A 26,256-nucleotide genomic window follows, 5' to 3' on the forward strand; every position below is an offset into this window, starting at 1 on the left:
ATTAGTTTCGGCTGCGCGTAACAAAAGATTGTGTCTGGCCACCCAGTGATAACATCACGCCATACAGGAAACCGTTCATCTTTCCAGAAAAGGACCGCCGACAGCTGAATGGGATGAGCGTGGCGTGAAGCGCCCTAAGTTACCTGTCCTGAAAGCTTGTGAATGTCAGATCTCCCTTTCTGCTGCCGTATCGGCCAGGCAGGTGAGGCTCCGATAGCTGCAGCCAGACAAATAAGTGGAAATACGTGCGTCCAAGACAGCATAAAACGTGAGGAAACTCGCAATGCCCTTTACCAGAAATTTACGGGCCCAAGAGCGGGAGAAGTGGGCCTGGGCAGGAACAGATTTCAGGGCCAGAGAAGAAACCTATTCTCTCCTCGTGTATCACAGGAGGTAATGGGGGTTGTTTTCTACTCGTTCATGTGAAAGTTGTTTTATCCAAAATCAAAGTGAAGTAGCTTCAGTGTGACGCTGTTTTTGTTTATTTTTGTGGTCTGTTTCTCAACATTTTATTGGCATGTACCCCTTTTAAAACCCTGTACTCACCAAGTACCTCTTGGCATAGTAAACATTTACAAGTACCCCTTGACAACTATATATTTAATCGTAGTACATAATTGGTTCTAAACCATTTCCAAGCATTTACTATTGCTTTTAATTAGCTAAAATACTAAATTGGCAGTCAAAAATCACCCATTCTGACAAGGAGGGGGGAGAGATCACATGCCTGGGTGGATGACGTCAGGACAGGTGAGTATTTCACCCTGCATCCTCCCCAATCCTCCATCATGCAAAGCCCGTCATTACAGACTCTATTTTCACTGCAAGTACTCTTTTAATTGGTCTCTTACAATTAACAAGCTGACACATATTTACATTCCAGTGGTTCTGTAGGTGTGGCTTGCTAGCTTACAAGAACTAATATTTGCGTATTCAGCAGTGATGCATCGTGGGAGACATCATATGCTCACTCCAATTTGAATAATCGCAAATGCCTTCTGTCTAAGAAGGCAAAAAAAAATTTGCGTAAGAGGGATTTTTGATTATTTGCACACCCCTTGAAGTTCTGGTTCACCATGAGCTTGCTGGTAATCAAGAACAAAGAAAAACTGAAAGAATGCAAGACTGTGAAGCCAAATTACAAATAGATTTAGACTTGGCAGAGAGGATGAAAATAGACTTAAATTTTAGTTGGCTCTACTAGAACCCCTATGTTCAGAGATACTGCTGTAAAGCTAGCTACAAGATGGTGTAGAACAGGGCTTCCCAACCATGTCCTCAAGTACCACCAACAGTGCATGCGTTGTGGAAATGCACAGAGGTAGTTAATGAGCTCTGCTGAGACACTAATTACCTCACCTGTTTCAACAAAACATGCACTGTTGGTGGTACTGTACTTGAGGACTGAGTTGAGAAACCCGGGTTAGAGAAACATCCCCTGGAACTCCACAAGATCTTTCACAATGTTTCTACTCTTTGCATCAGAGGTTGCCATGCAGATGGCTTATCCACCATATGTTTTGGAATTGCCCAGTGGTACATGCAATATGAGAGGTGAAAAACAAACGCACTATAAGCACGACATGCATGGTTTGTGGCCAATCCCAGTATCACAAGGAAATAGAGACGTGTATCACTTTGGGCAATAGCCCGTAACCGGAAACAAATAGGGGTCCCTACTGAGCTTGGGAAGGATGGTCGCAAACTAGTGTCTTTTCTATGCAACAATCTTGATTGGCCTGGGTAGCAATAGAATTATGTTACGGGCATTAAAGAGACTCTGTACAGAAAAAAATGCCCCTGGGGGGTACTCCGGGAGGGGGAAGCCTCTGGATCCAATCGTGGCTTCCCCCATTCTCCTCTGTCCCACGGCGGTCTCGCAGGGCCCCTCTGAATACACAGCCGACAATTTGTCAGGCTGTGCAATATTTACCTTTCCCTGTTCCAGCGGGGGCGCTGTTGCAGCTCCCCTCTCGGAAATATGCGGAAATAGCTGATCGTAGTCTGGTCCGCTCTACTGCGCAGGTGCAGGAGACTTGCGCTTATTTCCGCCAGTTTTGGAGCAGAGAGCCGCTACTGCGCCTGCGCTGGAGCCAGGAAGATAAATATTAACATCCCCGCCGTTCGGGAAGCTCTATCGCTGCCGCGGTGGGATGGAGGAGGACAAGGAAAGCCTCAAAAGGATCCAGAGGCTTCCACCACCCGAGGTGAGTACCCCCCAGGGGCATTTTTGTTCTTTACAGATCCTCTTTAAGTAGAGCTAGGTAGAGTGTTAATATGTTGGCACTTTAATAGCAATTCTTTGTAATAGGACGAGACTGTTTCACCTGGATTGACTTGTTTGTTTTTATGTCTTTTTGGATAATATTAATGGTCAATTTTGCAGACTATTTTGCTGTACTAGATACTAAACAATCGTCGTTATAACTGAAAGTAACAAATGTATGTTTTATTATTGCAATAAAGACCTAGTGAAATAATTTGTGATCAATACAGCAGTAGTAGCAACAGAGTATAGCACCGTGTTAGCCATCGGTAAAAGCAGCAAGATTTGAATCCGGATGATACCATTTATTGGCCACTTTAAAACGAAAAGAGCAAGCTTTTTTTTTTTTTTTTAAATTGAACCTAAAGCCCCCCTAAAACTGTTCAACTTACCTGGGGCTTCCACCAGCCCCCTGCAGCCGCCGTGTGCCGTCACTGCACAATACTCCAGTCCCCTGCAACGTCCCTCTTTCAGGCACGCCCACTGAGCTCTGCCACTGCCTGGGACCCCTGAATTCCCATGAAACACCAATAGGGGGCGTGCAGGTGCGCTTCGGTGCTGCCACCACCAGGGGATTCAACCACACTGCCTCTATATAATGCTGAATGCAAAACACATGAGAAGCAAATGCTCATTCCCAGTCAGCAATCTGACAGCATCGGGCTCACCTGCACTCCCCCTGTTTCATGAGGATTCGGGGGTCCTGGGCAGTGGCAGAGCTCGGGGCCCCTGCCACGGGCACCAGTGTTTGTTTTTTTTAACTACTTGCCGACCACGTAGCGCCGATTGGTGTGAACACAAAGGCAGGACCACTCCACACCAATTGGCGTGAAGTTCTGGGGCGGGGTTTTGCAGGAGATCGCGTGCGCGGGCATCTCCGCTTGGATGACTGAGCTCCACTTCGTCACCAGTCTCCCAGCAGTGATCGAATCCTGATTGGACATGTCGGATTTAATTGATCAAACTGAATTCGATCCAACCGAATTTGATCGCGTGTGAAATTGTATGGTGTAGATGGGGCTTAACTATGAGCAGAATATCTCTTAACATGATTTTCCACTGACATGAGTGAATTACATTTAGCCTACAAATATTTATTTCTTTTATTAAATATATTTTGCAATTATTATTATTATTATTTTTTTACACTACATTCCCTCCCTCCCTCCCAGCCAATCACTGTGATCGGCTGTCATAGGCATCAGCCTGCCAGGGGGACAGCCGTGACCCCAGTGCAGCGCTGCCTTAGATCTCAGCGCTGTACGGAGTAAACAGACGGCCGTCTAACAGTCTCCTAGCGGGGATCGCCGCTGGGAGATTGATGTCGGCGCTCCGTCATTCAAGCAGAGAGGCATGCGTGATCTCCGCCAAAACGCCCCTCAGGACTGCACGCCAATTGGCGTTAGGTGGTCCTGGGGCTGCCACCGCATCCATGTTAATTGGTGTGGAGCGGTCGTTAGGTTGTTAATAGATCAGGGGGGTCTGTATGGCTGATATTGTGGCGAAACTCCTCCCACAGTGTGATGTCAGGACCATGGTCCTGACAGTTTCTGTGAACCTCATTGCATTGTGGGAAATAACTGCATTTTCCAACTGCCAAGCAAGCAGTATCTCCCTCTGTGCATAGAACTCTCAGTAATGAACATTCCGTACAGATCACCTGGCAGGACTAAAGATGTCATCACCTGTGATAAATTTCGGCTTGTTAATTATGGACAATCATCACAATGGGCAAACGCTGACTAAATAATCTCTAAATTGATATTGTATAAAATAGGCAATTTTAGTCATTAGTTTCAGTATAGTTCCTCTTTAAAGCTCCTTTCCAGGCTACGTTTTGTATAAAGACAAAAATGTAATCCTTTAATGTCAAATGCTCAAAAAAGTGTTGAAGTACCTTTTCGTTTTAGCATCTATTGCATAGTTGTGTGACCGCCACAGTCCTCCTTGAAGTTGAGTGACAGAGCAATGCCTCTGGGACTGCAGGCGTGGACAAACAGCAACTCCCTCCTCCTTTTTGTTTGGGGCAATAGGTGGATTGGGGGGGGGGCGTGGTTTGGATGCCAGGCTCCTGGGAATCCGTGAAGGGGAGCCTGTCAGTGGAACAAAACCAAATCCACAGCATCAATCTTTGTTTTCGCGCAGGAAGCGACAGGTTTACTTTAATTTTTTCCCTCTTCCGCACAGGATTGACCACTTTACATATATATTTGCCTTTTCTTATAAGCGAGGCGTTCTATAGAAAGTCATTTTTATTTCCTTCCCTCTGTTGTGGTTTAATCCTTCCTTTATTGCTATGCAAGATAGCAATGAGATTATGTTCCAGGAAAGATAGTCGTCGACAGTTTCCTAAACCGGTATTACTCACGGCAGAGACGTGTGAGTGACATCTTTGTATCCAGCGAGCGCCCTCCGTATAAACAAAATGCAGAAAATAATTAATGTCTTTCATCACCGCTTTTCGATTTTTGAGATTAATCTTGTCGTCTTCAGAACTTGTCGCTGTCACTGTTTTTCTGAAGGCCGACTGTAGTTTTATCAGCAACGTCCTTCAAATGTATTGCAATCTCCTTCGGCTTGTTGCTTTTACTTCTGCTTTCAAAGCTGCCGTCTCCCGTTTGATTTGTAATTAGTCGCCGGTCTGTTAATTACAAACTTGTAAAGCTGGTGGTGCCCCGAGGGTCAATCCCCTTGAAATTATCGAGCTCAGGGGCTTAATGCAGCCTGTCTGTGATCTTGTAGAAATCCCTGTGTTTTTTTCCGTTTACTCATTGTACAGATTTGTTTATTAAAGCCCATCTAAGCCCCTAACTCAACAAGGCAAATTCTCCAAGCAATCGTGTCAATTAGTGTAAAAATTGTAAGCGCTACCTTCAGAACGGAACTTTTTTTTTTTTTAGACTGCCTGAAGCTGTGCACTTATTCATGCAGCCTTTAAAACCTCTTTTGCGCGGCTGGTTTCCTGTTAGCGGACTGGGGTCTTACAATTTTCCCAAACCTTCTTCCTGTGAACTACAAGTCCCACCTGCTAACAATAAACCAATGTGCTTGGCTCACAGTGATCAAGGGGTCAGGAGTCAATGAAATAGCTTCTGACCAGCTCAGGGAGCTCTGCCGGTGAGGGGACTGCAGCGGCGAGCGTGTGGCGGGGAGGATTGAAATCTACGCCCTGCAAGAGATAACCAGTACCACACAGGGCATAGATTTCAATCGGCTCGGTTCCGAAATGGTTAAAATTTAAGAAAAAAACTTTTTGTTACAGCTGTTACAAATTCTGCAATACATCCAACGCTGTGGAGTCGGTACAAAAATCATCCAACTCTGATTCTTCAGTTTATGAAACCACCGACTCCAGGTACCCAAAATTGTTCCGACTCCTTAGTCTTATTTTTACACAGGCTATATGGATTTGGTTCAAAAATCATCCGACTTCTCCGTTTATTGGAACCACAGACTCCAGGTACCCAGAATTACTCTGACTCCACATCCCTGAATACATTACGCAGTGTCTACTTCCTGCTTTCATGAAAGCATGCATAGTGTTAACATCCTGTGTTTACAAATTAGCTGCGCTGCAATGGCAGAGGATATTCACAGCTGAGAGATCAAATTACAATCGCAGAGGAGGGGAATTTAGACAGGCTATCCTCTCTAAATACATACAGTGGTTTGCAAATTTATTCGGCCCTCTTTGAAGTTTTCCACATTTTGTCATATTACTGCCACAAACATGAATACATTTTATTGGAATTCCACGTGAAGTGGAACGAAAATCATACATGATTCCAAACATTTAAAAAGAAAATAACTGCAAAGTGGGGTGTGCGTAATTATACGGCCCCCTGAGTCAATACTTTTTAGAACCACCTTTTGCTGCAATTACAGCTGCCAGTCTTTTAGGGTATGTCTCTACCAGCTTTGCACATCTAGAGACTGAAATCCTTGCCCATTCTTCTTTGCAAAACAGCTCCAGCTCAGTCAGATTAGATGGACAGCATTTGTGAACAGTAGTTTTCAGATCTTGCCACAGATTCTCGATTGGATTTAGATCTGAACTTTGACTGGGCCATTCTAACACATAGATATGTTTTGTTTTAAACCATTCCATGTTGCCCTGGCTTTGTGTTTAGGGTTGTTGTCCTGCTGGAAGGTGAACCTCCGCCCCAGTCTCAAGTCTTTTGCAGACTCCGAGGTTTTCTTCTAAGATTGCCCTGTATTTGGCTCTATCCATCTTCCCATCAACTCTGACCAGCTTCCCTGTCCCTGCTGAAGAGAAGCACCCCCAGAGCATGATGCTGCCACCGCCATGTTTGACAGTGGGGATGGTGTGTTCAGAGTGATATGCAGTGTTAGTTTTCCACCACACATAGCGTTTTGCATTTTGACCAAAAAGTTCCATTTTGGTCTCATCTGACCATAGCACCTTCTTCCACATGTTTGCTGGGTCCTCCACATGGCTTGTGGCAAACTGCAAATGGGATTTCTTATGCTTTTCTGTTAATGGCTCTCTTCTTGCCACTCTTCCATACAGGCCAACTTTGTGCAGTGCACAACTGATAGTTGTCCTATGGACAGATTCCCCCAAATGAGCTGTAGATCTCTGCAGCTCGTCCTGAGTCACCATGGGCCTCTTTACTGCATTTCTGATCAGCGCTCTCCTTGTTCGGCCTGTGAGTTTAGGTGGACGGCCTTGTCTTGGTAGGTTTACAGTTGTTCCATCTGCCTTCCATTTCTAAATGATCGCTTGAACAGTGCTCCGTGGGATGTTCAAGGCTTTGGAAATCTTTTTGTAGCCTTATGGTGGCCACACATGGTACAATATTTCATACAATCTTACCATTTCTATGTAGTATAAGGGTAAATTAAGTGAATATACTGAAAGGATTATTTAGGCAGTTCCCTTACATTACATAGAAATGGTAATATTGTATGAAAAAATTGTACCATGTATGGCCACCATAAGCCTGCTTTAAATTTCTCAATAACTTTATCCCTGACCTGTCTGGTGTGTTCTTTGGACTTCACGGTGTTGTTGCTCCCAATATTTTCTTACAGAACCTCTGAGGCCATCACAGAGCAGCTGTATTTGTACTGACATTAGATTACACACAGGTGCACTCTATTTAGTCATTAGCACTCATCAGGCAATGTCTATGGGCAACTGACTGCACTCAGACCAAAGGGGGCTGAATAATTACACACACCCCACTTTGCAGTTATTTATTTGTAAAAAAATGTTTGGAATCATGTATGATTTTCGTTCCACTTCTCACGTGTACACCACTTTGTATTGGTCTTTCACATGGAATTCCAATAAAATTGACTCATGTTTGTGGCAGTAATGTGACAAAATGTGGAAAACTTAGAGGGAGCCGAATACTTTTGCAAACCACTAGAGTTCAGGTCCACTTTAAGTCCATGGTCATTAAGCCCCAAATGAGCAGTAACCTCTTGTCTGTTCACCCACAATGTACATATTACGGTTTTTGTAGTAGTTTCTATCGCGTATCCCTTGAAGGAATTGTAACGCACGCATGGCAACCAGCGCTCGCGCATTCACACGCTTATTACATCCAGCCTAGCATTACACCCTCCAGCATTATCAAAGCCCTTTTGGGTTGCATGATCTTATAACCGGTCGGCGGCAGCCCCCAATATGTATTTCTCATCACAGGAAAGAGAAATTCCTCAAACTAATTACTCTGTGTTTTCATCAATAAAGCCCAGGAATTCTCCGCACAATACCTCCTGTATTAGCCTGCTGTATTTTTATTTAATTTTTTTTTTTTTGTTAGGCTCAAAGGTATTTCCTGTAACTCATATAAAGCAAATCTGTAGCTTAATTCGGATGCCGTATACAGCAAGGAGAACATTTAATGAATCCCAGTTCAAACGGCTAGTTTTCCCCTGGTGTTTTATTTGCTCATAAAAGTAAAAAAATATATATATCAGATATATTACTGTTTCCTACCGGCTGTCACATATCAGCGCAGCTAGAATCTAATAATAACTAGCTATATGGGAATGGATTCAGGTTGGAAGTATTGATATACGAGATGAGATATGCTCTGTTTTTTCCAACTTCAGAAGGCAATAAAAATACCGTAACGCCCAGGTTTTGATAAGAGGCGCCGCCCCCCTTCTGGACAGCTATGTACATGGCAAGGGGTTTAAAAAGTTCAAAATGTAGTTTTTTTCTACTGTTCTTTAAACCTTGAGTCATGATTTCTAAGCCGGAGATTCTGTTAAAGCGGTATAGTCACCATAAAAATCAAATTTCAACAGCAACTGGTCTGAGTGTATTAAGTGATAAAGATGCTAATCCTGCATTCAAAACTTTCAAAACTTTTTCTGCTGTTATGTTTTGGAGTTATCACATACTTCAGGAACACTGGCCCTTTAGTAGTCGTGCCAAAGAATTGCATGCTGGGGGTTCTTTTTATCTATAATCTATTCCTCCTCTTCCCTTTATTTCCCTGCCAGCTGCTTATCTGAAACCTAATCCCCTACTCACTTGTGTTTACAAGCAAGGCTGAGGTGACTCAGCGATTGGAGGAGACAAGAAAAAAAGTAAAGGGCAGAAATGACATCACGAGTTAGCCTTAACTGTGGGCAAAAGACATGGCCCCCACCAGGAACAGAATTCTCGTCATTTACTATATAGCATTCACTGAAATCAAAACGTAGACAGTATAATACATGTGTTATGTAAGTATATCAAGTATTTATCTACTTATATATGTTTTTTTTTTCCCTGGCATAGTATGGCTGATCCTACCGCTTTAAGTGAAACTTTTATTTTTCTGAAAATTACTATAGATCTATGTTGAGGCTCCCCACAAGATTTTCTGAAATTTAATGTTGAAGTGAAATTTTATTCTTGTTTAAAATTGTGCTCTAAACTTTATCGGTGCTGCGCAAGCACGTTTACATTCTGATATTATTAACCACTTCCGGATTATCGGTGCGTATATGTACGCCCCTGAATCCTGAAGTGTATTCCATGGAAACGGCCGCTCGTATGAGCGGCCGTTCCATGTCAGTTCATGGAGGGTGTCTCCGTGAACACCCTGCGAGCCGATCGGTGGCTCGCAGGGTAAATGTAAACACACGGGGAAGATCTTCCCCGGTGTTTACATGTATACGGCGCTGCTGCGCAGCAGCGCCGTAGAGGAGATCGGCGATCCCCAGCCTCTGATTGGCCGGGGATCGCCGGCATCTGATAGGCTAAAGCCTATCCCATCAGGCGCAGGACGGAAATCCGTCCTGCGCGGCTCACAGGGGGAGGGAGAGGGAGGGAAGGGGAAGGAGGCCAGGAAGCGCTGCAGAGGGGGGCTTTGAAGAGCCCCCCTCCGCAAGCGCAAGCAGCCGGCGGCGATCAGACCCCCCCAGCAGGACATCCCCCTAGTGGGGAAAAAAGGGGGGGGGGGAAGTCTGATCGGCCTGGCTGCTATCTGATCGGTGCTGCGGGCTGGAGAGCCCACGCAGCACCGATCAGCAAAACATAGCGTGGTACAGAAGTGGTTAAAAACTAGCTAAATATCTGTGCTCCACTTTGTTGTTTAAAAAAAAAAATAGAATGTTATTTGAGAAGTTTTAAGCACACTTTAAAGTGAACCAGAGACAAAGCACTCTCAAGTATTTTACCATATAGATCAGTGGGAACATTAGAGAAAACGCATACCATGCTTTCCGTTTCATTCTGCACTGCACAGCTTGCTTCTTATCAACCCTGATAAAATCCCCGACTGAGCATTCAGTCTGCCTTTGCTATAATGATTCCTGAGCAGAGCCAGCAGGGGGAAGGCTTGGACTTGAAAAGACATGAGAGAACACAGACTGAGCTATAAATATTCCTGAGCAAAGCCAGACTGAATGCTCAGTCTGGGATTTTATCAGGTCTGATAAGAAACAAGCTGTGCAGTGCAGAATGAAACGGAGCAGGGTATGTGTTTTCTCTAATGTTCCCACTGATCTATATGGTAAAATACATGAGGGTGCTTCATCTCTGGTTCCCTTTTAAGCATTTTAAATTAGGTTTATTTATTTATTTTTTATGTGAAGTGTATCAAATTGAACAAACCTGAACCTGTAGTGAGAGGGATATGGAGGCTGACCTATTTATTTCCTGCAGGAGGCCTGCAGAAAATTCAGCAGGACTCCAAGGCAACTGTTATTGTTGAAAAGGAAATGAATATACAGCCTTCATATATATCCCTCTCACCTCAGGTTCCCTTTTACCACAGTATAAAGGCATGTTGTCAGACTCCACTGCCTCTTCCTGTGTTTTGCCCCCACTCAGATTTTTAGTCATTTGGTCTCTATTCCTTGAGCTTATTTTCTATGTCTGTGTTCGGTTTCTATTTTCACTCTGTCATTGGATCTTTCACTTTAACCTCCTTAGCGGTAACCCCATGCTGGACACTGGGTAAGCCGCGCAGGAGGATTTCCCAGTCCCCGCTGGGCTGATCTGCATAATTTTTTTTTTTTTTTTTTTATACACGCACTTTGCTAGCTGGGTGTTACTCACGATCGCCGCCGCCCCGCGCCGATTCGCTGCTACCCGCCGCATCAGAGGGTGCCCCCCCCCACCCCGAGACCCGTGCGCTGCCTGGCCAATCAGTGCCAGGCAGCGCTGAGGGGTGGATCAGGACTCCCTCTGACGTCACGTCATCGCGGGCCGTCGCCATGGCGACGGGGGAAGCCCTCATGGAAATCCCGTTCAGAACGGGATTTCCGGATGGGCATATGTGCCGGCGGCGATCGGCGCATACTGGGGGACGCCACAGGAAGGGGGGGAAGCATGTAGCTAGCGCTAGGCTAGCTACATGCTAAAAAAAAAGTTGAAAAACCCTCCTGCACCCGCAAGGCCGCGGGAATCATACCGCCAGGGAGGTTAATTTCCAAATTGTATTGGCGGTACTTGCGTGTTATCCCGTCGACCAAGTTTGGCAACCTACTATTTGAAATTTGATTGACTCTCCTGGTAACGGCAAAGCATCATCAGAATGCCAAGAGTATTACCTTTTGTTTATATCAGGTTTTAGGTCATTGTGATACTGTACCTGATTTAGGGACATGTTGAATAAGAGTCCTGGCTTTCCGTTGCACTCGGTCCTGAGTCTGTGCAATGCTCCGTTCCCAAGTTAGGGTGGTTTTAAGTGGTGGGTTGGCTGCAGAGAGTGCAATTAGAGCTGTATTGGATGAACCAAACATGATCATCCCGACAGGAAGCCGACATGATGATCAGCAGTGCACTTGGCAGGTCTTCCTCCTTCTTAGCATGAACCTGTGTCTGAGTGCCCAGGATCGCTCATTGCAGCAGAAGAAGCAGCCCAGCTATGCATCTTCATCTCCTCTCTGTGTGTCTTACTGGCCACTGAGGGAGTTTCAATTCCACAAAACGTGCTCTCTGCAGCCAAGTGCAGGGGACACCCTTCCTTCAAACCCCTCTAACTTGGGAATGAAGCATCACTCTGACTCGGGACCAATTGCAACAGAAAGCCAATTCTGTCAGCTTTCCAGAATTTTTTAGGAGCGCTATTACAAGGAGATGAACGCAAGAACAGGAAGAATTAAGCCAGTACAGCGTGCAGGACCCGCCGCGGCTGCGTCCTCCCCTGGCGCTCTCTACTGCGGGCACCTATCCCTGGCTACAGCTATCCCTGGCTACACCTATCCTGTGGCCACCTAATACTGGCTACACCTATTCCTGGCTACCAATGCTGCGCCCACCTATTACTGCAGTTGGCTGATGGTGTAATGGTTAAGGGCTCTGCCTCTGACACAGGAGACCAGGGTTCGAATCTCTGCTCTGCCTGTTCAGTAAGCCAGCACTATTTCAGTAGGAGACCTTTGGCAAGTCTCCCTTACACTGCTACTGCCAATAGAGCGCGCCCTAGTGGCTGCTGCTCTGCTCTGGCGCTTTGAGTCCGCAAGGAGAAAAGCGCAATATAAATGTTATTTGTCTTGTCTACTGGCTACACCTATCCCTGGCTACCTATGCTGTGGCCACCTACTACTGGCTACACCTATCCCTGGCTACCTATGCTGTGGCCACCTACTACTGGCTACACCTATCCCTGGCTACCTATGCTGTGGCCACCTACTACTGGCTACACCTATCCCTGGCTACCTATGCTGTGGCCACCTATTACTGGCTACACCTATCCCTGGCTACCTATGCTGTGGCCACCTATTACTGGCTACACCTATCCATGGCTTAACTATGCTGTGGCCACCTATGATTGGCTACACCTATCTCTAACACCACCAGGAGCAGGGTGAAGCTTTTTTACAGTTGTACCCGGTGCCACAAATCTCTAGGCTGATTAATCATATGTATGCCGAGGGAGTGGGGTACCCCACACTGGGGTGGGCTGAGGTCCAAATTATTTAATAATCTCATCATACCGTGGTATTTTTGTTTTTTAGAAGGTCATCATACTGTGGAATTTCATACTGTTGCAACCCTACTACCGGTAATTAATAGAATATTAGTAGCAAAGAAAAGTGTCTTTTTTTTATTTTCAGGTATATAGCTTATTTTTTTATAGCATTACATCATTGTGTTAATTTCCAATTTACAAACCACACTGCATTTTAAACTATGAAATAGAGCAGAGCTAATGACCCTGTAAACTTCCCTGCAGTAAAAATCTTATCGGAAGCTGCCAGTCACTGTTTCTTTGAAGTATAAGTGCCTCAGAAAATAACAAGTGAAGTTTCCTAACGCTTTCTGTACTGGAAGCAATACGATACTCATATCTGATTATTAGTATTTATATAGCGCCGACATCTTCCGTAGCGCTGTACAGAGTATATATTATGTCACTAACTGTCCCTCAGAGGAGCTCACAATCTAGTCCCTACCATAGTCATATGTCTATGTATGTATCGTGTAGTGCATGTATCAGTCTAGGGACAATTTAGGGGGAAGCCACTTATCTGTATGTTTTGGGATGTGGGAAGAAACCCAAACAGACACGGGGAGAACATACAAACTCCTTGCAGACAGTGCCCTGGCTGGGATTTTAACTGGGGACCCAGCGCTGCAAGGCGAGAGTGCTGCCCACTATGCCACCGTGCTGTCCTGATGCTACTAATGTTCTATTTCTTAGCTGTACCACACATACATTCATTATCTCATAAGTTTATTTTCACGTCCCTTTCCCTTTAAATGGAAATAAACATGGCAACTTCCATATCCCTCTCACTTCATGTTCCCGTTTAAAGGGGTATCCTGAATAATTTACTGCATTTAACTATGTTACGGTTCCTCTATATAGAGGAACTCAAGTGGAAATAATGTAATAACAAAGTGCTTTATTTTTACAAGAATTATGTATAAATGATTTAGTCAGTGTTTGCCCATTGTAAAATCTTTCCTCTCCCTGATATATTCTGACATTTATCACACGGTGACGTTTTTACTGCTGGCAGGTGATGTCCGTGGAAGTAGCTGCTGCTTGCTTTTTTGGCAGTTGTAAACAGCTATTTCCCATAATGCAACAAGGTTCACAGACAGGAAACTGCCAGGACCACGGTCCTCACAGTTTCCTGTGGGAGGGGTTTCACCACAAAATCAGCCATACAGAGCCCCCTGATGATCCGTTTGTGAAAAGGAATAGATTTCTCATGGGAAAGGGGGTATCAGCTACTCTTTGGGATGAAGTTCAATTCTTGGTCATGGTTTCTCGAAAACTAAAGTTTGCAAAATTCCTTGTATTGATCTGAACTGAAGTGATTGTTTCTGTGACAAGAAAAGTGCAATGTCATTTTAACCATGTGAGAAAACCCTCTTTTGGGGTCTTTCTGCTTTGCCCCTGTCCAGGGTTGCTGAATCACTTGGGCTCTGCACCCTTAGTTAATCTGGGCCTCAGAGCGAATCTCCTAGCGCGGCAACCATGACAACATCACCTGTGCAACAGTTTAGTCTGGAATGTGACCTCCAACTCTATACAGCCTTCCAGGAGAAGCAGTGAACTAATTACAAAAGCAAGCGGGGATAAGGATTCGGGACAATCTTGCCTGCAGGGTGAATACTGTTGCCATGGTTACAGGGAGTTAAAATTTTGATGTATTTATTTTTGTTGGAGTTAGAGGATGACGGCTGGCTGCGGTTCGAAACAACTTGTGTCAGCACTATGAAAATGCATGATAATAAGATGAAAAATCCAATCTGATCTCTATTTTCCACAAATAGGTAGGTGAGGAGAATAATCATAATGTGACTTGAAACCGTTAATACAGTATATACAGGTAGTCCCGGGGAATGAGATAGGGACTGTAGGTTCGTTCTTAACTTGAATCCGTTCTTGAAGTGATACTTAACCATTCCTGCCGCCTAGACGTGATTGTCAAGTCCAGGCGGCTGCTGCCTTGCTATTGCGCCCGTGCTGCCTCCCGGTTGTCTGGAGATCAATGAATGGGAACAAAGTTCTCTCTCATTGATCTAAGTCCCCGGCAGAAAAAAAGACTGCTTCTTATCAGAGGCCGCAGTCTTTCTGACAAAAAGAAAAAAAAACATTCCCGTCCTCTATATGCTTCTTAGAAGCGAGCACTTCGCTTTCAGGGCTTAAAAAAAAAATCTCACTGTGGCCAAATAGTAAAACTAAAGCTACATAAATTTTTTAATAAAACAAATCCACATTATTACATTTAAAATTGACTGTTTACCTCCCACATCAAAAATTACCCAATAAAATTTTTAATGATAGGGACATAGTTTAAATGGTGTAATAACCGGGACAAATGGGCAAATAAAATACATAGGTTTTAATTGTGGTAGCATGTATTATTTTAAAGATATAATGACCGAAAACTGAGAAATAATGCATTTTAACAGGAATATTAAGAAAAAATGGAAAAATTTTTTAGAAAAAAATAATTCTTAGCAAAATATACCACCCAAAAAAAGTCTAAATGGTGGTGGAAAAAACAAGATCTGGATCAATACATTGTGATAATTAGTAATAAAGTTATTGGCGAATAAATGGAAGATGAAAATTGCTCTGATGCATAAAGTGAAAAATACCCGCTGGCTGAAATGGTTAAAGGATCACTATCGCGTAAAAATGTAAAATACCCGTAAACCTATACAAATAAGAAGTATTTTTCTTCCAGAGTAAAATGAGCCATTATTTACTTTTCTCCTATGTTGCTGTCACTTACGGTAGTTAGTATAAAACTGACAGAACCGACAAGTTGGTCCATCTCTTCATGTGGGATTCTCAGCAAGGCTCTTATTCTTTATAAAGACATTCCCTGAAAAACATGTATACAATGATCATGTAAAATACAATAGCGCGACACATTCTTATTTGCAGGGAGACCCGCTCCCCTGTAATGCAGTCCAACAATGGATATGCAGTCCATCGATGGATATGCTTATCTTCACAAGGTTACACCTTCACCAACACCCGATAAGAAAGGGACTCGCCTCCTCCTAAGACCGCCAAGCTGGTCCTAGTAGCGCTTTGGGGTTATTCACCGGTTTCCCCCGACCATCTCAAACTATTTTCCTTGTGTCAGGATTCCTTATCACATCCAGCTTCTTATCCTCTTCTCTAATATAATGCAATTATCTCCAAATAAAAACTACTAGCATAATACTGTATGGTAAACTTCACTTATAAAATGTATTGCACTTACAATTTTCCGCATTAAAAACAGGCATGAGTTTTTCCACGGGCTCTCCACCATATCGGTGGCCTCTGGAGGGCTCTCACGATGTTGCCAAAACAGGTAACCGCACAGCCGTTCCGCCCCAATCCTCATGTTCCCGTCTTCCCCTCACTCTGCCGCCACTTCCTGGGTACTGCCCAAGGAACACGGCCTAGTTATTTGTGTGCTAGGCACTGTACATACACATGCCTATCTCATCATGTCACATTTTACCTCTGATATCCTTTAAGCACAATCCTGCAGCGTCAAAGGGAGGAGAAGCATTGTCTCATTTGTGAGGATCTGACGCACGTATACATTCTCTGCTTGTATATCAAGACATTGCTTGCTTATCAAGTCGAAATGTCAATGTTTTGCTTGTCTTGCTAAGTGCTCTTAACCACTTGAGGACCTAGGGCTTTCTACCCCTTAAGGACCGGCCACTTTTTTTCCATTCAGACCACTGCAGCTTTCACGGTTTATTGCATTTTTCAAATAAAGTAAAATTTCTGTATACATGCAGCGCGAAAAATGTGGACAAACATGTTTTTGATCAATAAATATACACTGAATGGGTTTTTTTTTGTTTGGGTAAAAGTTATAGCGTTTACAAACTATGGTGCAAAAAGTGAATTTTCCCATTTTCAAGCATCTCTGACTTTTCTGACCCCCTGTCATGTTTCATGAGGGCTAGAATTCCAGGATAGTATAAATACCCCCCAAATGACCCCATTTTGGAAAGAAGACATCCCAAAGTATTCACTGAGAGGCATAGTGAGTTCATAGAAGATATTATTTTTTGTCACAAGTAAGCGGAAAATGACACTTTGTGAGGAAAAAAAAAAAAAAAAAAAGTTTCCATTTCTTCTAACTTGCGACAAAAAAAAATTGAAATCTGCCACGGACTCACCATGCCCCTCTCTGAATACCTTGAAGGGTCTACTTTCCAAAATGGGGTCATTTGTGGGGTGTGTTTACTGTCCTGGCATTTTGGGGGGTGCTAAATTGTAAGCACCCCTGTAAAGCCTAAAGGTGCTCATTGGACTTTGGACCCCTTAGCGCAGTTAGGCTGCAAAAAAGTGCCACACATGTGGTATTGACGTACTCAGGAGAAGTAGTATAATGTGTTTTGGGGTGTATTTTTACACATACCCATGCTGGGTGGGAGAAATATCTCTGTAAATGACAATTTGTTAATTTTTTTTACACACAATTGTCCATTTACAGAGATATTTCTCCCACTCAGCATGGGTATGTGTAAAAATACACCACAAAACACATTATACTACTTCTCCTGAGTACGGCGATACCACATGTGTGGCACTTTTTTGCACCCTAACTGCGCTAAAGGGCCCAAAGTCCAATGAGTACCTTTAGGATTTCACAGGTCATTTTGAGAAATTTCGTTTCAAGACTACTCCTCACGGTTTAGGGCCCCTAAAATGCCAGGGCAGTATAGGAACCCCACAAATGACCCCATTTTAGAAAGAAGACACCCCAAGGAATTCCGTTAGGAGTATGGTGAGTTCATAGAAGATTTTATTTTTTGTCAAAAGTTAGCGGAAAATGACACTTTGTGAAAAAACACAACTAAAATCAATTTCCGCTAACTTTTGACAAAAAATAAAATCTTCTATGAACTCACCATACTCCTAACGGAATACCTTGGGGTGTCTTCTTTCTAAAATGGGGTCATTTGTGGGGTTCCTATACTGCCCTGGCATTTTAGGGGCCCTAAACCGTGAGGAGTAGTCTTGAAACGAAATTTCTCAAAATTACCTGTGAAATCCTAAAGGTACTCATTGGACTTTGGGCCCTTTAGCGCAGTTAGGGTGCAAAAAAGTGCCACACATGTGGTATCGCCATACTCGGGAGAAGTAGTACAATGTGTTTTGGGGTGTATTTTTACACATACCCATGCTGGGTGGGAGAAATACCTCTGTAAATGGACAATTGTGTGTAAAAAAATCAAGATTGTCATTTACAGAGGTATTTCTCCCACCCAGCATGGGTATGTGTAAAAATACACCCCAAAACACATTGTACTACTTCTCCCGAGTACGGCGATACCACGTGTGGCACTTTTTTGCACCCTAACTGCACTAAGGGGCCCAAAGTCCAATGAGTACTTTTAGGATTTCACAGGTCATTTTTGTTTCAAGACTACTCCTCACGGTTTAGGGCCCCTAAAATGCCAGGGCAGTATAGGAACCCCACTAATGACCCCATTTTAGAAAGAAGACACCCCAAGGTATTCCGTTAGGAGTATGGTGAGTTCATAGAAGATTTTATTTTTTGTCAAAAGTTAGCGGAAATTGATTTTAGTTGTGTTTTTTCACAAAGTGTCATTTTCCGCTAACTTTTGACAAAAAATAAAATCTTCTATGAACTCACCATACTCCTAACGGAATTCCTTGGGGTGTCTTCTTTCTAAAATGGGGTCATTTGTGGGGTTCCTATACTGCCCTGGCATTTTAGGGGCCCTAAACCGTGAGGAGTAGTCTTGAAACCAAATGTCGCAAAATGACCTGTGAAATCCTAAAGGTACTCATTGGACTTTGGGCCCCTTAGCGTACTTAGGGTGTAAAAAAGTGCCACACATGTGGTACCGCCGTACTCAGGAGAAGTAGTATAATGCGTTTTGGGGTGTATTTTTACACATACCCATGCTAAGTGGGAGAAATATCTCTGTAAATGACAATTGTTTGATTTTTTTACACACAATTGTCTATTTACATAGAAATTTCTCCCACCCAGCATGGGTATGTGTAAAAATACACCCCAAAACACATTATACTACTTTTCCTGAGTACGGCGGTACCACATGTGTGACACTTTTTTGCAGCCTAGGTGCGCTAAGGGGCCCAACGTCCTATTCACAGGTCATTTTGAAGCATTTGTTTTCTAGACTACTCCTCGCGGTTTAGGGCCCCTAAAATGCCAGGGCAGTATAGGAACCTCACAAGTGACCCCATTTTAGAAAGAAGACACCCCAAGGTATTCCGTTAGGTGTATGGCGAGTTCATAGATTTTATTTTTTGTCACAAGTTAGTGAAAAATGACACTTTGTGAAAAAAAACCAATAAAAATTAATTTCCGCTAACTTTTGACAAAAAATAAAATCTTCTATGAACTCGTCATACACCTAACAGAATACCTTGGGGTGTCTTTTTTTCTAAAATGGGGTCACTTGTGGGGTTCCTATACCGCCCTGGCATTTTACAGGCCCAAAACCGTGAGTAGTCTGGAAACCAAATGTCTCAAAATGACTGTTCAGGGGTATAAGCATCTGCAAATTTTGATGACAGGTGGTCTATGAGGGGCCGAATTTTGTGGAACCGGTCATAAGCAGGGTGGCCTTTTAGATGACAGGTTGTATTGGGCCTGATCTGATGGATAGGAGTGCTAGGGGGATGACAGGAGGTGATTGATGGGTGTCTCAGGGGGTGGTTAGAGGGGAAAATAGATGCAATCAATGCACTGGGGAGGTGATCGGAAGGGGGTCTGAGGGGGATCTGAGGGTTTGGCCGAGTGATCAGGAGCCCACACGGGGCAAATTGGGGCCTGATCTGATGGGTAGGTGTGCTAGTGGGTGACAGGAGGTGTTTGATGGGTGTCTCAAGGTGTGATTAGAGGGGGGAATAGATGCAAGCAATGCACTGGCGAGGTGATCAGGGCTGGGGTCTGAGGGCATTCTGAGGGTGTGGGCGGGTGATTGAGTGCCCTAGGGGCAGATAGGGGTCTAATCTGATAGGTAGCAGTGACAGGGGGTGATTGATGGGTAATTAGTGGGTGTTTAGGGTAGAGAATAGATGGAAACACTGCGCTTGGGTGGTGATCTGATGTCGGATCTGCGGGCGATCTATTGGTGTGGGTGGGTGATCAGTTTGCCCGCAAGGGGCAGGTTAGGGGCTGATTGATGGGTGGCAGTGACAGCGGGTGATTGATGGGTGGCAGTGACAGGGGGTGATTGATGGGTGGCAGTGACAGGGGGTGATTGATGGGTGATTGATAGGTGATTGACAGGTAATCAGTGGGTTATTACAGGGGAGAACAGATGTAAATATTGCACTGGCGAATTGATAAGGGGGGGTCTGAGAGCAATCTGAGCGTGTAGGCGGGCGATTGGGTGCCCGCAAGGGGCAGATTAGGATCTGATCTGATGGGTAACAGTGACAGGTGGTGATAGGGGGTGATTGATGGGTGATTGATGGGTAATTAGTGGGTGTTTAGAGGAGAGAATAGATGGAAACACTGCGCTTGGGTGGTGATCTGATGTCGGATCTGCGGGCGATCTATTGGTGTGGGTGGGTGATCAGATTGCCCGCAAGGGGCAGGTTAGGGGCTGATTGTTGGGTGGCAGTGACAGGGGGTGATTGATGGGTGATAGGTGATTGGCAGGTGATTGACAGGTGATCAGTGGGTTATTACAGGGAAGAACAGATGTAATTAATGCACTGGTGAATTGATAAGGGGGGGTCAGAGGGCAATCTGAGCGTGTGGGCGGGTGATTGGGTGCCCGCAAGGGGCAGATTAGGGTCTGATCTGATAGGTAAAAGTGACAGGTGGTGATAGGGGGTGATTGATGGGTGATTAGTGGGTGTTTAGAGGAGAGAATAGATGTAAACAATGGATTTGGGAGGTGATCTGATGTCGGATCTGCGGGCGATCTATTGGTGTGGGGGGGGTGATCAGATTGCCCGCAAGGGGCAGGTTAGGGGCTGATTGATGGGTGGCAGTGACAGGGGGTGATTGACGGGTGATTGACGGGTGATCAGGGGGGATAGATGCATACAGTACATGGGGGGGGGGTCTGGGGAGAATCTGAGGGGTGGGGGGGTGATCAGGAGGGAGCGGGGGGCAGGGGGGGGGGAATAAAAAAAAAATAGCGTTGACAGATAGTGACAGGGAGTGATTGATGGGTGCAAACAGGGGTCTGGGGGGTGGGCAGGGGGGGTCCTGATGGGTGCTGTGGGCGATCTGGGGCAGGGGGGGGGGAAATCAGTGTGCTTGGTGCAGACTAGGGTTGCTGCAGCCTGCCCTGGTGGTCCCTCGGACATTGGGACCACCAGGGCAGGAGGCAGCCTGTATAATACACTTTGTAAACATTACAAAGTGTATTATACACTTTGTATGCGGCGATCGTCGGGTTAACATCCCGCCGGCGCTTCCGTATGGCCGGCGGGATGTTGCGGCGAGTGAGCGGCGACAGGCGGAGGCGGAGGATCGCGTCACGGATGACGCGATCGCTCCGCCCATGCCCATACAAGGACCGCCGCCAATTGTCAATACGGCGGTCCTTGCGGCGTCCACTTCCCGGCCGCCAATTGTATATACGGCGGTCGGGAAGTGGTTAAAGTTAATCTTAGCTGATAAAGTGTAACTTACCTGGGACTTCTACTGCCCCCTGCAGACGTCCTGTACCCGCGCCACACCTATCCTCCGGTACCCCCCGCAGCAAGCCTTTCAAAGATGTTAGTCTTATTCAGGTCTCCCTCCTCAGAGGTGCAGACTAGCCTTCTGATACTCATCAACGTGGTCTTTTTTTTGAGTCCTAAACCATAACATTTCTGGTTCCTAATATGAAGGTCATCCAGAAAGTTTGCCTTTATCTGCAGTGCAAAGTATTCTTTCTGTGTAATGTAACATTTGTCAGGTTAACTTCTTCTGCAATCGTGTGACAAGTATGAAAGGAAAAAAATGATGGTAACTGTTTGTTCAGCAGCATTAACATGAAGCCCTCCATACCTAATCTCCCCCCCCCCCCCCCCCCCGGTCCCATTGGTGAGGTGTGATGCTTAAAGGAGATGATTATGTGGAGAAATCAGAAAGATGATCCAGTGGCCCCTATATAATTCACTTTGCCTCCTAAGTTTTTCCTAGATTGTTTTTGATCCTCTGTTTAAAACAACCTTTTTAGCATTCTGCAATTGAAAAAGTAGCAGCAAATGTGCTGCCAAAACTATTCTGAGCATTTTCCCTGCTCGTTTATAGGTGTGATAATATCACCTAGGAGAAAATTTGAGAGAGTCAGTTGAATAAAGGGCCAGTGTGTCTAAAATAAAATATTTCCTTAATTGACTAAAAACATCTGTCGCTTCCAGATGACTTGCTGGTTTGGTATTTTTAGCGTATAGATCTTCTATGTCATATTGTAGCGCAGGCTTTCTCAACCAGGGATCCCTGGAACCTCAGGACTTCTTGAGTACTCTGCAGGGGTTCCTTGGCATTTTTTCGCCATCGTGGGGTTGGGGAAGTATGATAGAGAGCACACTATAATAGGGGGTACTGTAAAAAGCAGCATTAAATTCAGAATGAGCACATTAACAAAAGCAGTAGACTAAGGAGACATTATAATGAAGGGAACTGTAATGGGGGTGGAGAAAAAACAGCCACAATAGCTTTTATAGTCTGGCGTATAAGACTTTTTAACCCTTGAAAATCATCAGAAAAGTCAGGGGTCGTCTTATACGCCGGGTGTCATTGATGCCAGGTGGAATGTCTTATCCTGTTACCGCCTCTCAGATCTCGCTGCTGAGGACTGTAGTGAAGTGGAGCAGGCGCACATGTGCGAGATCTGAGAGGCAGAGAAGAAGGTAAATAGGATACAAGGGGGGGGCCAGACGCGTGAAAGAGGCGTGTTTTATGGGCACAGCACAATCTATTCTTCCATACCACTCTGATAAACTGGTAGATAAGGAGAGATGACCAATCCAAGTAGTCAATCCCCTATATACTGTTGTATACTGGGTACCACATACAGTACAACACCAGTATCTGTTCATACATAGCACCAGTATATGATTTTTTTAAATTATTTGGTGTTCGTTGGAAGAGGGGTAGTCTTATACGGCGAGTATATCCCAAACTCTATATTATAACTGGAAAAGTTGAGAGGTCATCTTATACGCCTGAATATACGGTATTTGCAGGGTTCCTCCATTGTAAAAAGGTTGAAAAAGGCTGTTCTAGTGTAACAATGTGCCGCAATGCTAAATGAGCCTTCAGCCACAGTTATTTCTTCAGTTGCATTAAAGTAAGTCTGAAGCGAGTTTAAAAAAAAAAAAAAAAATACTCCTCTGAGAGGGAAGACTGTAGGTCCTATAGAGCCTCCCTGCTCCTCCTACCTCTCCCGCGTTCCAGTGCTGGATCCACTCGCAGTCTCCAACCAATGGATCAGAGACTGCTCACTTCCGCCGCTGTGGGAGGCGGTGGCAATTTCAGGAGCACTCTACTTCCGAAGATTGCTGAAGCCTCCCCACAGTGGGAGAAGTGAGTAGTCTCCGATCCATTGGTTGGAGACTGCGAAAGCAGGATCCAGTGCTGAAACGCAGGCACCGTTGGAGGAACGGAAGGCTCTATAGGACCTAGAGTAGGCATGGGCAAACTTGGCCCTCCAGCTGTTACCGAACTACAAGTCCCACAATGCATTGCAGGAGTCTGACAGCCACAGTCATGACTCATAAAGGCAAATGCATTGTGGGACTTTTAGTTCTGTAACAGATGGAGGGCCAAGTTTGCCCATGCCTGACCTAGAGCCTTCCTCTCCTTAGGTAAAAAATCTGTTTTGTTTTGTTTTGAACTAGCTTCAGATTTACTTTAGAGGAGTATCAGCGATTCTATACTCTTCCCCCCCCCCCCCCCCCCCCACCACCCCCGATCTACTTCCATGAGGCCTTCCTCCAGCCCCTTGCAGCTGACATGTCCCACACAGTAGCTCCGCTCCCAGCCCGGGGTCCCCGACGGTGTCTCGCCAGGCCGTCCTCTACTGCGCAAGCGCCGCTGTCAATCAAGTCTCGTTGTCCAGACTTTACTGCACCTGCGCAGTAGAGGATTACCTCAAGGTCTCCCTCTGCACCAACGGGGACCCCAAGGCCTGGCGGCTGCGAGCGGAGCTGCGGTGTGGGACATGTCAGCTGCAAGGGGCTGAAGGAAGCCCCAGGTAAGTAGATCAGTGGGTAGCATAGATTCACTGATGACTCCTTTTTAAAGCAGTAATTTTTCTAATAATAAATTGCGACCTCTTATACACTAGAATACGTTTCCGGTCACTTACCGCTCTTTTTATGTTTCCACAGGGAGCAGACAAGAATGTGAAGGGACCTGACGGACTAAGTGCCTTTGAATCCACAGACAACCAGTGTATTAAAGAACTGCTGCTTTGATGTGGACTAAAGATTGTCAGCACCGTTTGCCTCTTCTTTCTGTCTTATTTTTTTTTTTTTTCCTGCCAATTCATTCATTCTTCACATGGTGATTTTGAGGATGCACAGTAACCAGCAAGCGAGGGGATCAGCTGCCGTTAGATCAGCCTTTCAGTTAGAGGGACTCTGGGCTCCTAGAATATCCCCCATGCACATGACGTACCCTCAAGAGTAGGCTCACTTTGTCTTGCAGACACTTAAAATGGCTTTCAATTACCCTGTTAATGTCCTTTTAAGAGCTTGGCCACTGCAGGGATTGATGCAGCCGCCTGCACTAGTTGCCTGTTGGGAAATAGGACTACATTTCCCATGTTGCTTAGCGGTAACTGGTGGCCACTAACCTGAGGTTTGAGAGGCATGTCTGTGGCATATTGATTTTTTTTTTTTGTTTTGCTTTTAATAACTGGTAGAGAAAAGTACAAGAGATAGATGAGCAAAGGCACAACAATATCTTCATCTAACTTTACACAAACAAATATCATTTTGTCCATAGTTACTCTAACGCTTCCAAAGTTTGGAAGATACCATTGACTGCAGCAGCCTCAGGGGGGTTTTTCTGTGAATTGCAGAGGTATTACAGTGGGACCTATCATGTTTACAGAGCTAATGTAACAACTGCCTCTCATTTGTTAGATTTGTGTGACATCAAATTAAAGTAAGAATTTTTAGTTTTCTTCTTTTAGTACATTGAATGGAAACTAACTTGGCTTCTGACCATGTTCTAAATCTTAACTGTTTTAATAAAAACCCTTCACCTCCTGCGATGTATGGCGTCCATTTCAAGGCCTCGTAGATTCAATTCAAACAAGTAACGCTGGGAATACACGGGTCGATTGTGGCGGTCGATTCTGCGGCCGATCGTTTTGCCCGCTCTTATCTCTTTTTTTCAATTCACTTCAATGACAAATCGAGCGGAAAACGATCAAATGGTGATCGGACATGTCGGAAATTATCTATCTAACCATCTTATCTTTTTACCAACTAATGCTGACTGTGGGGAACGCACCTTAAAGGGGCACTATGGTGAAAATGATGCTGTTCCATTATCCCCACCATCAGTTATTTAATATGGACAGCATACATTTTCACCATAGAGCTTGTGTTTAAAAAAAAAAAAAAGCTCCTTACACCAGTTCTACTCTCCTACACACCTGAGCTGCGTCATTACATCAGCTGTTCCTGATAAGAATTGCAAGGGCTGGTCTATTTCCTGCACTCTAACTGCTAGCAACCCTCTGTCTTTCTCTGCCACAGCTGATTTATAACGCAGCTCACACACTACAGAGCCGTGCTATTGCTTTTCACATGTAGCTACAAAGTAAAGCTATGACGTGGGAGTCAAATTGGAACTGTTTATGGCTAAGTGTGCTCTTAAAACATTTCATGAATAGGGATGGTCAAGGAGATGCAAATCAGGATTATGCAAATTTATGCAGCAGGAAAATAGACCAATCAGATCCCAAGGTAGAATTCAATTGGTCCATTTTAAGCTGCATAAATGTACAAAATCAAAATTTGCATCTCATTTACCGTCGTCCTTCCTGAATATCTTCTGCTCCCAGCAATGCTGAGTGTCTAGACGGCCATCACAAAGCACAACAGAGAGTAGCGGAATAGAACCCTCCGTGGGCGAGTGCTGCCCGACTGCACAGGTGACACTGCTTATGTCTACGCAACAGCATGAAGCTGCTCAAACATGGAGAAAAGAGGAGGCCACCTGCAAGCAGTATTCGGGTTGTCAGGATAACACAAGGGATAACCTGTGTGTGTTTACGGCGGAAGTGAGGCATACTTTCATTGTACTGTATGCCTCACTGCATGGGTGCATAGCACAGGAGCTTTTCAGGAACGTTGCAATGCAATTGAAGAAATGTAGTCTGGCCTGTCTTGTTCATCTTGTTTGGATATCGCATTGTCAGTATATATTGACTCACCCACTGACAGAATCCGAGTGGGGTGGGGGGGGTCAGGAAGGAAGAAAGGCTAGGGCCCCTGATCTATAGATATCTATTTATATGTATATAAGTTCAGTTATCTTGTTGCCACCAAAGTGTATGGAAACATTTGGACCTCCTCTTTAAGATATCTGGATACAGGAATCTGGCCTTTATGGCCTCACGC

General features: G+C 44.7%; 1 protein-coding gene across 1 annotated transcript in view; it reads left to right on the top strand.

Moving 5' to 3' along the window:
- Nucleotides 1-24,894, top strand: part of MTPN (myotrophin) — a 99,501-nt gene extending 74,607 nt beyond the window's left edge. Inside the window, exon 4 of the mRNA XM_068277894.1 lies at nucleotides 24,010-24,894. Within this exon, the coding sequence (XP_068133995.1) occupies nucleotides 24,010-24,096 (87 nt within the window). The 3' untranslated portion in view covers nucleotides 24,097-24,894. The remainder of the gene's footprint in view (nucleotides 1-24,009) is intronic.
- Nucleotides 24,895-26,256: the final 1,362 nt, after the last annotated feature.

This window comes from Hyperolius riggenbachi, chromosome 3 (assembly GCF_040937935.1).
Source record: "Hyperolius riggenbachi isolate aHypRig1 chromosome 3, aHypRig1.pri, whole genome shotgun sequence".
NCBI lineage: Eukaryota > Metazoa > Chordata > Amphibia > Anura > Hyperoliidae > Hyperolius > Hyperolius riggenbachi.